Source organism: Pleurodeles waltl, chromosome 5 (genome assembly GCF_031143425.1).
Source record: "Pleurodeles waltl isolate 20211129_DDA chromosome 5, aPleWal1.hap1.20221129, whole genome shotgun sequence".
Lineage (NCBI taxonomy): Eukaryota > Metazoa > Chordata > Amphibia > Caudata > Salamandridae > Pleurodeles > Pleurodeles waltl.
Genome location: NC_090444.1, coordinates 70,517,126 through 70,535,385, shown reverse-complemented (window position 1 = coordinate 70,535,385; position 18,260 = coordinate 70,517,126). Strand labels below are relative to the sequence as shown.

At 47.6% G+C, this 18,260-nt stretch overlaps 1 protein-coding gene across 5 annotated transcripts in view; it reads left to right on the top strand.

Annotated features, from left to right (window-relative positions):
- The window catches only part of CAD (carbamoyl-phosphate synthetase 2, aspartate transcarbamylase, and dihydroorotase), a 617,432-nt gene that overhangs the window by 104,972 nt on the left and 494,200 nt on the right, over window positions 1–18,260 (top strand). For all 5 annotated transcript variants that reach the window (XM_069233593.1, XM_069233597.1, XM_069233596.1 and 2 more), the window contains exons 21-23: window positions 5,171–5,353; window positions 6,204–6,422; window positions 7,634–7,801. In XM_069233593.1, the coding sequence (XP_069089694.1) occupies window positions 5,171–5,353; window positions 6,204–6,422; window positions 7,634–7,801 (570 nt within the window). The remainder of the gene's footprint in view (window positions 1–5,170; window positions 5,354–6,203; window positions 6,423–7,633; window positions 7,802–18,260) is intronic.

The window sequence follows — 18,260 nt, the reverse complement described above, 5'->3', positions numbered from 1 at the left end:
CAGTACCCTTCCACCTGTCAAAAGAAAGAGAACACTTCAGTTTGTAGCACAAGAGGCTCCTCAGCAACAAACAGCAAAGACGGTAACACCTCCTCCCTCGCCTCCACCTGTAACTCCGGCTTCACCAACTTACACCCCGTCACATTCGCCAGCTCACACCGCCATGAGCCACGACGACCAAGATCAAGACGCGTGGGACTTGTACGATGCACCAGTGTCTGATAACAGCCCAGACACATACCCAACTAGGCCATCACCACCTGAGGACAGCACAGCCTATTCGCAAGTGGTGGCTAGAGCAGCTCAGTTCCATAATGTGGAACTACACTCTGAACAAGTAGAGGATGACTTTTTATTTAACACCCTCTCCTCCACCCACAGCTCCTACCAAAGCCTGCCTATGCTCCCAGGCATGCTTCGCCATGCAAAGGAGATCTTCAAAGAGCCAGTCAAAAGCAGGGCAGTAACGCCTAGAGTGGACAAAAAGTATAAGGCGCCTCCTACGGACCCTGTATTCATCACCTCTCAGCTGCCACCAGATTCTGTGGTGGTAGGGGCTGCCAGAAAACGGGCAAATTCACACACTTCTGGGGATGCACCTCCCCCAGATAAAGAAAGCAGAAAGTTTGATGCAGCCGGGAAGAGGGTCGCTGTCCAGGCAGCAAACCAGTGGCGCATCGCAAACTCACAAGCGCTGCTAGCGCGATACGACAGAGCCCACTGGGATGAGATGCAGCATCTCATTGAACATCTCCCAAAAGATCTACAAAAAAGAGCAAAACAGGTTGTTGAAGAACAATCAAATACGCTCCTCTATGGATGCAGCAGACACAGCCGCAAGGACCATTAATACGTCGGTTACCATCCGTAGGCACGCATGGCTCAGAACGTCTGGATTCAAGCCGGAAATTCAGCAGGCAGTACTTAACATGCCAGTAAACGAAAAAATGCTGTTCGGTCCGGAGGTCGACACAGCCATAGAAAAGCTCAAAAAGGACACTGACACTGCCAAGGCCATGGGCGCACTCTACTCCCCGCAGAGCAGAGGATCTTATACCACCTTCCGCAAAACACCTTTTAGAGGAGGGTTTCGGGGTCAGGCCACACAAGCCAGTACCTCACAGTCCGCACCGTCCACCTACCAGGGACAGTACAGAGGAGGCTTTCGGGGCCAGTATAGAGGAGGGCAATTCCCTAGGAATAGAGGAAGATTTCAAAGCCCCAAAACCACTACCAACAAGCAGTGACTCACACGTCCCTCACCCCCCCCACACAACACCAGTGGGGGGAAGGATAGGTCAATATTACGAAGCATGGGAGGAAATAACTACAGACACATGGGTCCTAGCAATTATCCAACATGGTTATTGCATAGAATTCCTGCAATTCCCTCCAGACATACCACCAAAATCACAAAATTTATCAAAACACCATTCACAGCTTCTAGAGATAGAAGTTCAAGCACTACTGCAAAAAAATGCAATAGAATTAGTACCAAGCACACAAATAAACACAGGAGTTTATTCACTGTACTTCTTGATACCAAAAAAGGACAAAACACTGAGACCAATTCTGGACCTCAGAGTAGTAAACACATTCATCAAATCAGACCACTTCCACATGGTCACACTACAAGAAGTGTTACCATTGCTCAAAAAACACAACTACATGACAACCCTAGACCTCAAAGACGCATATTTCCATATACCAATACATCAATCACACAGAAAATATCTAAGGTTTGTTTTCAAAGGAATACATTACCAATTCAAAGTATTGCCTTTCGGTTTAACAACCGCTCCAAGGGTATTCACAAAATGCCTAGCAGTAGTCGCTGCACACATCCGAAGGCAGCAAATACATGTATTCCCGTATCTAGACGACTGGCTAATCAAAACCAGTTCGCTCACACAATGCTCAAACCACACAAATCAAGTTATACAAACCCTCTACAGACTAGGGTTCACCGTCAACTTTGCAAAATCCAACATTCAGCCAAGCAAAGTACAGCAATATCTAGGGGCCATAATAAACACGACAAAAGGAGTAGCAACGCCAACTCCACAAAGAATTCACAATTTCAACAGAGTCATTCAACACATGTCTCCAAATCAAACAATACAAGCAAGAACAATACTACAGCTCCTAGGCATGATGTCCTCATGCATAGCCATTGTCCCAAACGCAAGACTGCACTTGAGGCCCTTACAACAATGCCTAGCCTCAGTGGTCTCAAGCACAGGGTCACCTTCTAGATCTGGTGTTAATAGACCGCCAAACTTACCTCTCGCTTCTATGGTGGAACAGTATAAATTTAAACAAAGGGCGGCCTTTCCAAGACCCAGTGCCACAGTACGTAATAACAACAGATGCTTCCATGACAGGGTGGGGGGCACATCTCAATCAACACACCATAAGAGGACAATGGAACATGCATCAAACAAAACTGCATATAAATCATCTAGAATTATTAGCAGTTTTTCAAGCACTAAAAGCTTTCCAACCAATCATAACCCACAAATACATCCTTGTCAAAACAGACATGACAACGATGTATTATCTAAACAAACAAGGAGGAACACATTCAACGCAGTTAAGCTTATTAGCTCAAAACATATGGAAGTGGGCAATCCACCATCAAATTCGCCTCATAGCACAGTTTATTCCAGGGATCCAGAATCAACTGGCAGACAATCTCTCTCGAGATCACCAACAAGTCCACGAATGGGAAATACACCCAAAAATTCTGAACACCTACTTCACACTCTGGGGAACACCTCAGATAGACTTATTTGCAACAAAAGAGAACGCAAAATGCCAAAACTTCGCGTCCAGATACCCACACAAGCAATCCCAAGGCAATGCCCTATGGATGAATTGGTCAGGAATATTTGCTTACGCTTTTCCTCCTCTCCCTCTCCTCCCTTATCTAGTGAACAAATTGAGTCAAAACAAACTCAAACTCATTTTAATAGCACCAACGTGGGCAAGACAACCCTGGTACACAACACTGCTAGATCTTTCTGTAGTACCCCACATCAAACTACCGAACAAACCAGATCTGTTAACGCAACACAACCAACAGATCAGACACCCAGATCCAGCATCGCTGAATCTAGCAATCTGGCTCCTGAAATCCTAGAATTCGGACACTTACAACTTAGCCAAGAGTGTATGGAGGTCATAAAGCAGGCCAGAAGGCCATCCACTAGACATTGCTACGCAAGTAAGTGGAAAAGATTTGTTTGTTACTGCCATCATAATCAGATACAACCACTAGACGCAACTCCAAAACATATAATAAATTACTTGCTCCATTTACAAAAAGCAAGGCTAGCCTTCTCTTCTATTAAAATACACCTTGCAGCAATATCTGCATACCTGCAGACTACCTATTCAACTTCCTTGTATAGGATACCAGTCATCAAAGCATTCATAGAAGGTCTTAAAAGAATTATACCACCAAGAACACCACCTGTTCCTTCATGGAACCTAAACGTGGTCCTAACAAGACTCATGGGCCCACCTTTCGAACCCATGCACTCTTGCGGAATACAATTCCTAACCTGGAAAGTTGCCTTTCTCATCGCCATTACATCTCTGAGAAGAGTAAGTGAAATTCAAGCGTTCACAACACAGGAACCTTTTATACAAATACATAAAAATACGGTCGTCCTACGACCTAATCCGAAATTTTTACCAAAAGTTATTTCACCGTTCCATCTAAATCAAACGGTAGAACTACCTGTTTTTTTCCCACAGCCAGATTCTGTGGCTGAAAGAGCACTACATACATTAGATGTCAAAAGAGCATTAATGTACTACATTGACAGAACAAAGGACATCAGAAAGACTAAACAGCTATTTATTGCATTCCAAAAACCTCATGCAGGTAACCCAATATCAAAACAAGGTATAGCCAGATGGATTGTTAAATGCATCCAAATCTGCTACCTTAAAGCAAAAAGACAACTGCCCATTACTCCCAGGGCACATTCAACCAGGAAAAAAGGTGCTTCAATGGCCTTTTTAGGAAACATCCCAATGCATGAAATATGTAAGGCAGCCACATGGTCTACGCCTCACACATTCACCAAACACTACTGTATAGATGTGCTATCCGCACAACAAGCCGCAGTAGGTCAAGCTGTATTAAGAACTCTATTTCAGACAACTTCTACTCCTACAGGCTAATCCACCGCTTATGGGGAAATAACTGCTTTCTAGTCTATGCATACCATGTGTATCTACAGCGACAGATGCCATCGAACTGAAAATGTCACTTACCCAGTGTACATCTGTTCGTGGCATCAGTCGCTGAGATTCACATGGGCCCACCCACCTCCCCGGAAGCCTGTAGCAGTTCAGAAGTTACCTTCAATTTTGTACATTTGTATATATATTATTTAAACCTTTAATAGGTACATACTTACACACTTCATTGCGCGGGCACTATTACTATAGTACAACTCCTACCTCACCCTCTGCGGGGAAAACAATCGAAGATGGAGTCGACGCCCATGCGCAATGAGCACAGAAGGAGGAGCCACTCGGTCCAGTGACTCGAAAACACTTCTTCGAAGAAAAACAACTTGTAACACTCCGACCCAACACCAGATGGCGAGCTAATGCATACCATGTGAATCTCAGCGACTGATGCCACGAACAGATGTACACTGGGTAAGTGACATTTTCAATACATGGCCTTCCATAATTGGCTACATCAGGGCTGTAAATACTATCGCTTCCTGTATTCGGACACCTCTGGCCTGGCTTTATCGGTGGAAGTCTGAGCAGAGGTGTGATAGGTATTTTCGTTCAAAATAATCAGTGACAAACAGTTAGTGTGAATGCCTTTATACATGTTGCAGATTGCAAAATGTAGTGGTTCTCGGTCTGTAGGAAAACTCATGCAGTTCTGTACGACCGCAGACTAGCTCAGCAAAAAGAAAACATAGCAGAGATGGATTTGTATGTCCTCTTTGTTCAGTGGCTGTTGCTTGTGTAGCATTCAGCGTATGCTCTCCACTCTTGTGTTTGTGAATGATTCTCTTGTAAGTTTTGCTGTAATTTAATTCCTTTCAGGTTTTAGGACACTGGGTGAAGCGGACGCCCACTGTGGTGATATTTTATGTCCAATACATAACTTGTATCTTAAATGTTTTTGTAGTCTGCCAAGCAGTTCTGCTCCAAAGTGGGGTACCCATGTGTGGTGCGTCCCTCCTATGTACTAAGCGGGGCTGCTATGAATGTAGCATACTCTGACAGCGATCTGGAGAAGTTCCTCAGCAGCGCCGTGGCAGTGTCCAAGGAGTACCCAGTGGTCATCTCCAAGTTCATACAGGAAGCTAAGGTAAACACGCCGTGGGGCTTAGATACCTAGAATTTGGAGTATCTAAAGTGTTAAACAAGAGATCTTTGCATGGATTGGATGTTAAGGTGCTAAGGTTTTCTGTGTATACGGTGACTGCAGGCTGTTGGGTCTGGGTCAGGTCATCACGGGTTAGCTTGTCATTCAAGGGTATTGAGTCGTGGAACCCATTCTAGTGTGCTCCTGTGTTTGGGGATGTGGGCTTCAGGGGACGCTCTTCTTACGAAGCAGCACTTTGTCTAGCACATCAATGCAGTGTGGGGACCGATGGATCCTGTAAGCCACTTCTGTATACTAGTGAGACCGAATTACTCTGCATAGCTTTAAAAAAAATTTGCAAGGCTAATGTACATTTGTCTCTCCAAGTCGCCAATGCCTTTCAAAGAAAGCGCTTGAAGACACAGGCACTTTACATATAGGTTTGCAAGCGACTGCCACTCATACCTGTTTCATTGACTTGCAGGTGACCAAGTACAAGAGAAGTTTTACTCACTGCTCACAGAGTTAGTTACATGCTGTTTGTTTATTTTTAATCCAGTCTCTGGGCGTATGGCCCAAAACAGTCATCTGTAAATTCTTTTAACACTGGATCCTCCTCCTTCCAAGGCTTGTAGTTTCTCAGGCGATGCATGTTTCTGCAGATATATTCAGTAATGTTGATTCAGTTGTCAGTGGTTTGTTATGAAGATATTGTGTGAATTATCAGAATATTGTAGACCTGAGCATCCTCCAGACGCTAAAGATCGTGCCTTTTCAGATTACATGGTGTCTATGGTTGTTGATTTCATCCCTTCAGTGCTGTTGTAGCTCTGATGCTCTCCTCTCGTTTTAGGAAATTGATGTTGATGCTGTTGCCTGTGATGGACTTGTGGTTGCCATTGCCATCTGCGAACATGTGGAGAACGCAGGTGTACATTCAGGCGACGCCACGCTGGTCACGCCCCCCCAGGATATCACGCAGAAGACCCTGGAGAGAATCAAGGCCATTGTGCATGCCATCGGACAGGAGCTTCAAGTCACAGGTCCCTACAATCTTCAGCTGATCGCCAAGGTAAAGGAGACACTAGGATAGTGTTTGAGTCAGAACTCCCATACTGGCAGCATGACGGCAATATACCATACACAGCACCATAACCGTACACCTGGAGTTCTTAAGATTACTACTCATCTGTTTCCCTGTCCCACTTTCCCTCTTCATTTCAAGCTGTTTACTTAGATTGTGTTTTGATGCCATATTTAGTTGCTACAAGATATTGCATTGGTTTTTATGCTCTGCCACATATTTACACCAGCATTGCTCTACTTGTGCTTGAATTAGTGTTCTTCCTTCAAAGGACTGCCTGTGCTTGCCCTTGGATGGGCGGCAGCGGTCTGTTCTGCTGGAATACAGTAGTCTGATGTAGCTGTATAATTTCGTTCCAGCCTCCCAATGGGGTCAGGACACTGTCCATACAAGTTCATCTGGGATGCAGGCAATTATATCAATAAATCAAAAGAAGTGAAAAAGAGACAGTGTTAATATATAGTAGAATATGACTCTTAAGAGGATGTTTGTTCGGATGCGGAAGTACAAGGATGTAAGGGAAGGTGTGATTAGGTTTGTGTAAGCAAATAGTTAGGGGGGGGGGGGGTTATCCTTTCCAAAGATACCAATAGCAACTCCTTGTTTCACTCCGTACCCGCTGGCTAGCAAAGGGAGGTGGGGGGCAGGGTGTGAGGGTTTGGAGGGGAGAACATTTGATTTAGTTGTCACTCACAGACTTGGTAAAGGTGTGTGAGGATCCGTGTTCACATAGGTATGAATGGTCGAGAGTGCTTGTTCTTACTGAGGGTTGCTGTCCTCTAAGGTCTGCATAGCTGAGATGGACCTGCCTATAAAGAGCATCTCTCCGTAATATCTGCGCAATGTCAGAATAATGATCCTCATTCACTGGGCTCTGCGCTGCAATGCTACAGCAGGAATAACTGAAAGGAGTACAAATGGTATAAAAATATGGCCACTGGTTCTACTTCAGAAACTCATCGAGTTGCTAAAAGAGCTCTGGAAACCCTTTAATCTTGCACACCTCAAGAAATGATATAGAAATGCTAATTTCACAAAGGGTTTCCAAGCGACAGAGGGCGTCTCTTCTGTTGATTTAGTATTTTTTTTTTAAAGTTATGGACGTTTTCATTCTCACTGAAGGCCATTAGTCGATTTACAGATGCATTTTATGGTTTGTTTTGATTCCCTTTGACACTTCACTACTATTCTTATCACAGGATGACCAGCTGAAAGTGATTGAGTGCAACGTGAGGGTGTCTCGCTCTTTTCCCTTTGTCTCGAAGACCCTTGGGGTGGATATGGTGGCCCTGGCCACGCAAGTCATTATGGGAGAAGAAGTTGAGTCTGTCGGCCTGATGAAGGGAACAGGCATTGTGGGAGTCAAGGTAAGTTATCAGTCCCAAGAACATGTAGAAAGAATGTGTGTTCATTCTGCCTGTGAGTGTGCCATGAGCAGAGCATTTGTTTGTATTGTAGTTTAAATAAGCTCTGGCCGGGATCCCACGTAAGTCCAACTCAAAAGCTGTTCTCTAATCTGGCAATGGAGAGGTGTAGGAAGTTGGCTCTGTATGTACTATTTCAAAGTAAGGAATAGTATGCACAGAGTCCAAGGGTTCCCCTTAGAGGTAAGATAGTGGCAAAAAGAGATAATACTAATGCTCTATTTTGTGGTAGTGTGGTCGAGCAGTAGGCTTATCCAAGGAGTAGTGTTAAGCATTTGTTGTACATACACATAGACAATAAATGAGGTACACACACTCAGAGACAAATCCAGCCAATAGGTTTTTGTATAGAAAAATATCTTTTCTTAGTTTATTTTAAGAACCACAGGTTCAAATTCTACGTGTAATATCTCATTCGAAAGGTATTGCAGGTAAGTACTTTAGGAACTTCAAATCATCAAAATTGCATGTATACTTTTCAAGTTATTCACAAATAGCTGTTTTAAAAGTGGACACAGTGCAATTTTCACAGTTCCTAGGGGAGGTAAGTATTTGTTAGGTTAACCAGGTAAGTAAGACACTTACAGGGCTTAGTTCTTGGTCCAAGGTAGCCCACCGTTGGGGGTTCAGAGCAACCCCGAAGTCACCACACCAGCAGCTCAGGGCCGGTCAGGTGCAGAGTTCAGAGTGGTGCCCAAAACACATAGGCTAGAATGGAGAGAAGGGGGTGCCCCGGTTCCGGTCTGCTTGCAGGTAAGTACCCGCGTCTTCGGAGGGCAGACCAGGGGGGTTTTGTAGGGCACCGGGGGGGACACAAGTCAAACACAGAAATTTCACCCTCAGCAGCGCGGGGGCGGCCGGGTGCAGTGTCGAAACAAGCGTCGGGTTCGCAATGTTAGTCTATGAGAGATCTCGGGATCTCTTCAGCGCTGCAGGCAGGCAAGGGGGGGGTTCCTCGGGGAAACCTCCACTTGGGCAAGGGAGAGGGACTCCTGGGGGTCACTTCTCCAGTGAAAGTCCGGTCCTTCAGGTCCTGGGGGCTGCGGGTGCAGGGTCTCTCCCAGGCGTCGGGACTTTGGATTCAAAGAGTCGCGGTCAGGGGAAGCCTCGGGATTCCCTCTGCAGGCGGCGCTGTGGGGGCTCAGGGGGGACAGGTTTTGGTACTCACAGTATCAGAGTAGTCCTGGGGTCCCTCCTGAGGTGTCGGGTCTCCACCAGCCGAGTCGGGGTCGCCGGGTGCAGTGTTGCAAGTCTCACGCCTCTTGCGGGGAGCTTGCAGGGTTCTTTAAAGCTGCTGGAAACAAAGTTGCAGCCTTTCTTGGAGCAGGTCCGCTGTCCTCGGGAGTTTCTTGTCTTTTCGAAGCAGGGGCAGTCCTCAGAGGATGTCGAGGTCGCTGGTCCCTTCGGAAGGCGTCGCTGGAGCAGGATCTTTGGAAGGCAGGAGACAGGCCGGTGAGTTTCTGGAGCCAAGGCAGTTGTCGTCTTCTGGTCTTCCGCTGCAGGGGTTTTCAGCTGGGCAGTCCTTCTTCTTGTAGTTGCAGGAATCTAATTTTCTAGGGTTCAGGGTAGCCCTTAAATACTAAATTTAAGGGCGTGTTTAGGTCTGGGGGGTTAGTAGCCAATGGCTACTAGCCCTGAGGGTGGGTACACCCTCTTTGTGCCTCCTCCCAAGGGGAGGGGGTCACAATCCTAACCCTATTGGGGGAATCCTCCATCTGCAAGATGGAGGATTTCTAAAAGTTAGTCACTTCAGCTCAGGACACCTTAGGGGCTGTCCTGACTGGCCAGTGACTCCTCCTTGTTTTTCTCATTATTTTCTCCGGCCTTGCCGCCAAAAGTGGGGCCTGGCCGGAGGGGGCGGGCAACTCCACTAGCTGGAGTGTCCTGCTGGGTTGGCACAAAGGAGGTGAGCCTTTGAGGCTCACCGCCAGGTGTGACAATTCCTGCCTGGGGGAGGTGTTAGCATCTCCACCCAGTGCAGGCTTTGTTACTGGCCTCAGAGTGACAAAGGCACTCTCCCCATGGGGCCAGCAACATGTCTCGGTTTGTGGCAGGCTGCTAAAACTAGTCAGCCTACACAGATAGTCGGTTAAGTTTCAGGGGGCACCTCTAAGGTGCCCTCTGGGGTGTATTTTATAATAAAATGTACACTGGCATCAGTGTGCATTTATTGTGCTGAGAAGTTTGATACCAAACTTCCCAGTTTTCAGTGTAGCCATTATGGTGCTGTGGAGTTCGTGTTTGACAAACTCCCAGACCATATACTCTTATGGCTACCCTGCACTTACAATGTCTAAGGTTTTGTTTAGACACTGTAGGGGTACCATGCTCATGCACTGGTACCCTCACCTATGGTATAGTGCACCCTGCCTTAGGGCTGTAAGGCCTGCTAGAGGGGTGTCTTACCTATACTGCATAGGCAGTGAGAGGCTGGCATGGCACCCTGAGGGGAGTGCCATGTCGACTTACTCGTTTTGTCCTTACTAGCACACACAAGCTGGCAAGCAGTGTGTCTGTGCTGAGTGAGAGGTCTCCAGGGTGGCATAAGACATGCTGCAGCCCTTAGAGACCTTCCTTGGCATCAGGGCCCTTGGTACTAGAAGCACCAGTTACAAGGGACTTATCTGGATGCCAGGGTCTGCCAATTGTGGATACAAAAGTACAGGTTAGGGAAAGAACACTGGTGCTGGGGCCTGGTTAGCAGGCCTCAGCACACTTTCAATTGTAAACATAGCATCAGCAAAGGCAAAAAGTCAGGGGGCAACCATGCCAAGGAGGCATTTCCTTACACAACCCCCCCCCCCCCCAAACGAAAGAGGATGAGACTAACCTTTCCCAAGAGAGTCTTCATTTTCTAAGTGGAAGAACCTGGAAAGGCCATCTGCATTGGCATGGGCAGTCCCAGGTCTGTGTTCCACTATAAAGTCCATTCCCTGTAGGGAGATGGACCACCTCAACAGTTTAGGATTTTCACCTTTCATTTGCATCAGCCATTTGAGAGGTCTGTGGTCAGTTTGAACTAGGAAGTGAGTCCCAAAGAGGTATGGTCTCAGCTTCTTCAGGGACCAAACCACAGCAAAGGCCTCCCTCTCAATGGCACTCCAACGCTGCTCCCTGGGGAGTAACCTCCTGCTAATGAAAGCAACAGGCTGGTCAAGGCCATCATCATTTGTTTGGGACAAAACTGCCCCTATCCCATGTTCAGAGGCGTCAGTTTGCACAATGAACTGCTTAGAATAATCTGGAGCTTTGAGAACTGGTGCTGAGCACATTGCCTGTTTCAGGGTGTCAAAGGCCTGTTGGCATTCCACAGTCCAGTTCACTTTCTTGGGCATTTTCTTGGAGGTGAGTTCAGTGAGGGCTGTCACAATGGATCCATATCCCTTCACAAACCTCCTGTAATACCCAGTCAAGCCAAGGAATGCCCTGACTTGAGTCTGGGTTTTTGGAGCTACCCAGTCCAGAATAGTCTGGATCTTGGGTTGGAGTGGCTGAACTTGGCCTCCACCTACAAGGTGGCCTAAGTAAACCACAGTTCCCTGCCCTATCTGGCATTTGGATGCCTTGATAGAGAGGCCTGCAGATTGCAGAGCCTTCAAAACCTTCTTCAGGTGGACCAGGTGATCCTGCCAGGTGGAGCTAAAGACAGCAATATCATCAAGATAAGCTGTGCTAAAGGACTCCAAGCCAGCAAGGACTTGATTCACCAACCTTTGGAAGGTGGCAGGGGCATTCTTTAAACCAAAGGGCATAACAGTAAACTGATAATGCCCATCAGGTGTGGAGAATGCTGTCTTTTCTTTTGCTCCAGGTGCCATTTTTATTTGCCAGTACCCTGCTGTCAAGTCAAAGGTACTTAGAAATTTGGCAGCACCTAATTTATCAATGAGCTCATCAGCTCTTGGAATTGGATGGGCATCTGTCTTGGTGACAGAATTGAGCCCTCTGTAGTCCACACAAAACCTTATCTCTTTCTTTCCATCTTTGGTGTGAGGTTTGGGGACTAAGACCACTGGGCTAGCCCAGGGGCTGTCAGAGCGCTCAATTACTCCCAATTCCAGCATCTTGTGGACTTCCACCTTGATGCTTTCTTTAACATGGTCAGATTGTCTAAAGATTTTGTTCTTGACAGGCATGCTGTCTCCTGTGTCCACATCATGGGTACACAGGTGTGTCTGACCAGGGGTTAAGGAGAAGAGTTCAGGAAACTGTTGTAGGACTCTCCTACAATCAGCTTGCTGTTGGCCAGAGAGGGTGTCTGAGTAGATCACTCCATCTACTGTGCCATCTTTTGGGTCTGATGACAGAAGATCAGGGAGAGGTTCACTCTCTGCCTCCTGATCCTCATCTGTTACCATCAACAGATTCACATCAGCCCTGTCATGGAAGAGCTTAAGGCGGTTCACATGGATCACCCTCTTGGGGCTCCTGCTGGTGCCCAGGTCCACCAGGTAGGTGACCTGACTCTTCCTTTCTAGCACTGGGTAAGGGCCACTCCATTTGTCCTGGAGTGCCCTGGGAGCCACAGGCTCCAGAACCCAGACTTTCTGCCCTGGTTGGAACTCAACTAGTGCAGCCTTTTGGTCATACCAAAACTTCTGGAGCTGTTGGCTGGCCTCAAGGTTTTTGGTTGCCTTTTCCATGTACTCTGCCATTCTAGAGCGAAGGCCAAGTACATAGTCCACTATGTCCTGTTTAGGCTCATGGAGAGGTCTCTCCCAGCCTTCTTTAACAAGGGCAAGTGGTCCCCTTACAGGATGACCAAACAGAAGTTCAAAGGGTGAGAATCCTACTCCCTTCTGTGGCACCTCTCTGTAAGCGAAAAGCAGACATGGCAAGAGGACATCCCATCTCCTTTTGAGTTTTTCTGGGAGCCCCATGATCATGCCTTTTAATGTCTTGTTGAATCTCTCAACCAAGCCATTAGTTTGTGGATGGTATGTGTAGGAAGTTGGCTCTGTATGTGCTATCTCAAAGTAAGGAATAGCATGCACAGAGTCCAAGGGTTCCCCTTAGAGGTAAAATAGTGGTAAAAATAGATAATACTAATGCTCTATTTTGTGGTAGTGTGGTCGAGCAGTAGGCTTATCCAAGGAGTAGTGTTAAGCATTTGTTGTACATACACATAGACAATAAATGAGGTACACACACTCAGAGACAAATCCAGCCAATAGGTTTTTATATAGAAAAATATCTTTTCTTAGTTTATTTTAAGAACCACAGGTTCAAATTCTACATGTAATATCTCATTCGAAAGGTATTGCAGGTAAGTACTTTAGGAACTTCAAATCATCAAAATTGCATGTATACTTTTCAAGTTATTGACAAATAGCTGTTTTAAAAGTGGACACTTAGTGCAATTTTCACAGTTCCTAGGGGAGGTAAGTATTTGTTAGATTAACCAGGTAAGTAAGACACTTACAGGGCTCAGTTCTTGGTCCAAGGTAGCCCACCGTTGGGGGTTCAGAGCAACCCCAAAGTCACCACACCAGCAGCTCAGGGCCGGTCAGGTGCAGAGTCCAAAGTGGTGCCCAAAACACATAGGCTAGAATGGAGAGAAGGGGGTGCCCCGGTTCCGGTCTGCTTGCAGGTAAGTACCCGCGTCTTCGGAGGGCAGACCAGGGGGGTTTTGTAGGGCACCGGGGGGGACACAAGTCCACACAGAAATTTCACCCTCAGCGGCGCGGGGGCGGCCGGGTGCAGTGTAGAAACAAGCGTCGGGTTTGCAATGTTAGTCTATGAGAGATCTCGGGATCTCTTCAGCGCTGCAGGCAGGCAAGGGGGGGGTTCCTCGGGGAAACCTCCACTTGGGCGAGGGAGAGGGACTCCTGGGGGTCACTTCTCCGGTGAAAGTCCGGTCCTTCAGGTCCTGGGGGCTGCGGGTGCAGGGTCTCTCCCAGGTGTCGGGACTTTAGGTTCAAAAGAGTCGCGGTCAGGGGAAGCCTCGGGATTCCCTCTGCAGGCGGCGCTGTGGAGGCTCAGGGGGGACAGGTTTTGGTACTCACAGTATCCGAGTAGTCCTGGGGTCCCTCCTGAGGTGTTGGATCGCCACCAGTCGAGTCGGGGTCGCCGGGTGCAGTGTTGCAAGTCTCACGCTTCTTGCGGGGAGCTTGCAGGGATCTTTAAAGTTGCTGGAAACAAAGTTGCAGCTTTTCTTGGAGCAGGTCCGCTGTCCTCGGGAGTTTCTTGTCTTTTCGAAGCAGGGGCAGTCCTCAGAGAATGTCGAGGTCGCTGGTCCCTTCGGAAGGCGTCGCTGGAGCAGGATCTTTGGAAGGCAGGAGACAGGCCGGTGAGTTTCTGGAGCCAAGGCAGTTGTCGTCTTCTGGTCTTCCGCTGCAGGGGTTTTCAGCTGGGCAGTCCTTCTTCTTGTTGCAGGAATCTAATTTTCTAGGGTTCAGGGTAGCCCTTAAATACTAAATTTAAGGGCGTGTTTAGGTCTGGGGGGTTAGTAGCCAATGGCTACTAGCCCTGAGGGTGGGTACACCCTCTTTGTGCCTCCTCCCAAGGGGAGGGGGTCACAATCCTAACCCTATTGGGGGAATCCTCCATCTGCAAGATGGAGGATTTCTAAAAGTTAGAGTCACCTCAGCTCAGGACACCTTAGGGGCTGTCCTGACCGGCCAGTGACTCCTCCTTGTTTTTCTCATTATTTTCTCCGGCCTTGCCGCCAAAAGTGGGGCCTGGCCGGAGGGGGCGGGCAACTCCACTAGCTGGAGTGTCCTGCTGGGTTGGCACAAAGGAGGTGAGCCTTTGAGGCTCACCGCCAGGTGTGACAATTCCTGCCTGGGAGAGGTGTTAGCATCTCCACCCAGTGCAGGCTTTGTTACTGGCCTCAGAGTGACAAAGGCACTCTCCCCATGGGGCCAGCAACATGTCTCGGTTTGTGGCAGGCTGCTCGAACTAGTCAGCCTACACAGATAGTCGGTTAAGTTTCAGGGGGCACCTCTAAGGTGCCCTCTGTGGTGTATTTTACAATAAAATGTACACTGGCATCAGGGTGCATTTATTGTGCTGAGAAGTTTGATACCAAACTTCCCAGTTTTCAGTGTAGCCATTATGGTGCTGTGGAGTTCGTGTTTGACAGACTCCCAGACCATATACTCTTATGGCTACCCTGCACTTACAATGTCTAAGGTTTTGTTTAGACACTGTAGGGGTACCATGCTCATGCACTGGTACCCTCACCTATGGTATAGTGCACCCTGCCTTAGGGCTGTAAGGCCTGCTAGAGGGGTGTCTTACCTATACTGCATAGGCAGTGAGAGGCTGGCATGGCACCCTGAGGGGAGTGCCATGTCGACTTACTCGTTTTGTCCTCACTAGCACACACAAGCTGGTAAGCAGTGTGTCTGTGCTGAGTGAGAGGTCTCCAGGGTGGCATAATACATGCTGCAGCCCTTAGAGACCTTCCTTGGCATCAGGGCCCTAGGTACTAGAAGTACCAGTTACAAGGGACTTATCTGAACGCCAGGGTGTGCCAATTGTGGATACAATGGTACATTTTAGGTGAAGGAACACTGGTGCTGGGGCCTGGTTAGCAGGGTCCCAGCACACTTCTCAGTCAAGTCAGCATCAGTATCAGGCAAAAAGTGGGGGGGTAACTGCAACAGGGAGCCATTTCTTTACACAAGCCCCCCCCAGCCCACAGGCCAGGAGACTCAGCCCAAGCTGGGAGAGTCTTCCTAGTCTGTCAGGCGAGGAAGAGTAGGAGAAATAGGCTGGTTAGTTGCAGGGCCTACTCTGCCTTACATCCTTCTGTTCAGGTCATTCCCTTTGGGGAACTGACCCACTTCCACAGTGATAGGACCTAGTCTGAATTGCCTCTTGCCTGCCTCTTCAATGTCTCCACCCATTCTTTTTATTTTGGGTTTAGAGGTATCCACCTCTGCTAATCTTATCTTAGCCAGGGTCATCCCTAGCTTACCCAAAGAGGTTACCCAGAGCTGGAGTAACCCCACCATGACCAACAGGGTCAGGGGGCCTAACTTGCTATTTGGCATGGGGTCTGACCACCATGCCAAGGATAGTGCAGCCATAAAGGCTAACACCCAGCAGAGGCCACTGACAGCTGTCAGTGCCCAGAACCACACCTTTAGCTCTTCACCTACAAGGGAAGGGGCTGAGTTACAGGCTTCTTTGGGTTCAGGGAGCCTGTCTGCTGTATTAGAGTGGGGGGTTACCACATTTTGTAGTAAACACCCTTCTTCCACTCTTTCTTCTGTTAGCTGAGGAGCCACCCACTCAGGTTTAACAGTTGCCTGACTAGCCAGGACTTCTTGTGGGTCAGGTTGGACTTTATCAGGGCCATCCTTGGAGTTCTCCCCTACTGGAGCAGAATCTCCCTGGCTTGCTGTAACCTTGGCTAAAGGTTGTCCACCCTTCCTACTCTGTTTTCTTTTCTTCTTCTTCTGGGGCCTGCTTGCATTTACTGCAGAGGCAGGACTTCCAGAATCCTCGGGAGAGGACTGGCACTGGACCAGTTCCTCTCTTGGGCTCTGACTAACCTCTGGGTAGTCATTTCCAAGGAGACAATCAAGGGGGAGGTCTGTACTGACTACTACCCTTCTCCAGCTAAGAGTGCCACCCACTTCTATGGGTACTAAAGCCATAGGCCTCTTAGTGACCCTGTCTAGGCTAACTCTTACCCTGGCAGTCTCACCTGGGATGTACTGGTTTGAGAGCACCAGCCTGTCATGCACAATAGTGTGACTGGCACAAGTGTCTCTCAGGGCAGTGGTTGGGATTCCATTCACCAGTAGGTGGTGGAAGTGTCTGCTTCCCTCTGGAATCTCCAACTCACCTGTTGGGCCCTGTTTCCAGTTGAAGGCTAGGAAGACCTCCTCATCTGAGGAGTCATCTCCCATGGCTACACTGGTTACCCCTGGAATTTTGTTCTGGGGTTTGTTTTTGGGACAAGAAGTGTCCTTGGTGTGGTGCCCAGACTGTTTACAGTTGTGGCACCATGCCTTAGTGGCATCCCAGTTCTTACCCTGGTACCCACCTTTGTTTTGGGTTGTGTCTTGGGGCCCACCCACCTGTTCTGGTTTTTGGGGGCCTACAGAGGACTCTTTTTCTTTGTTTCTAGTGTTACCCACTTTCTCCTGGGGAGTTTTTGTAACCCCTTTCTTTTGGTCACCCCCAGTGGAAGTTTTGGTTACCCTAGTCTTGACCCAGTGGTCTGCCTTCTTTCCCAATTCTTGGGGAGAAATTGGACCTAGGTCTACCAGATACTGATGCAACTTTTCATTGAAGCAGTTACTTAAAATGTGTTCTTTCATAAACAAATTATAAAGCCCAACATAGTCACACACTTCATTTCCAGTTAACCAACCATCTAGTGTTTTTACTGAGTAGTCTACAAAATCAACCCAGGTCTGGCTCGAGGATTTTTGAGCCCCCCTGAATCTAATTCTATACTCCTCAGTGGAGAATCCAAAGCCCTCAATCAGGGTACCCTTCATGAGGTCATAAGATTCTGCATCTTTTCCAGAGAGTGTGAGGAGTCTATCCCTACACTTTCCAGTGAACATTTCCCAAAGGAGAGCACCCCAGTGAGATCTGTTCACTTTTCTGGTTACACAAGCCCTCTCAAAAGCTGTGAACCATTTGGTGATGTCATCACCATCTTCATATTTTGTTACAATCCCTTTGGGGATTTTTAGGATGTCAGGAGAATCTCTGACCCTATTTAAGTTGCTGCCACCATTGATGGGTCCTAGGCCCATCTCTTGTCTTTCCCTCTCTATGGCTAGGATCTGTCTTTCCAAAGCCAATCTTTTGGCCATCCTGGCTAACTGGATGTCCTCTTCACTGGAGTTATCCTCAGTGATTTCAGAGTTGTTGGTCCCTCCTGTGAGGGAACCAGCATCTCTGACTATTATTTGTGGAGTCAGGGCTTGAGAAGCCCTGCTCTCCCTAAGTAGGACTGGAGGGGGGGAATTTCCCTCCAAGTCACTATCTTCATCCTCTGAGTTGCCATCCTCAGAGGGGTTGGCCTTTTCAAACTCTGCCAAAAGCTCCTGGAGCTGTACTTTGGTAGGTTTGGGGCCCATTGCTATTTTCTTTAGTTTACAGAGTGACCTTAGCTCTCTCATCTGTAGATGGAGGTAAGGTGTGGTGTCGAGTTCCACCACATTCACATCTGTGCTAGACATTATGCTTCTAAAAGTTGGAATACTTTTTAAGAAACTAAAACTGGTTCTAGAATTTAATTCAAACTTTTACAAACTTTTAAACTCTAAAAGAAATGCTAAACAGGATCTAACACAAGGCCCTAGCAGGTCTTTTAAGAATTTAGAAAACTTTTCAAATTGCAAAAATCAATTTCTAATGACAATTTTGGAATTTGTCGTGTGATCAGGTATTGGCTGAGTAGTCCAGCAAATGCAAAGTCTTGTACCCC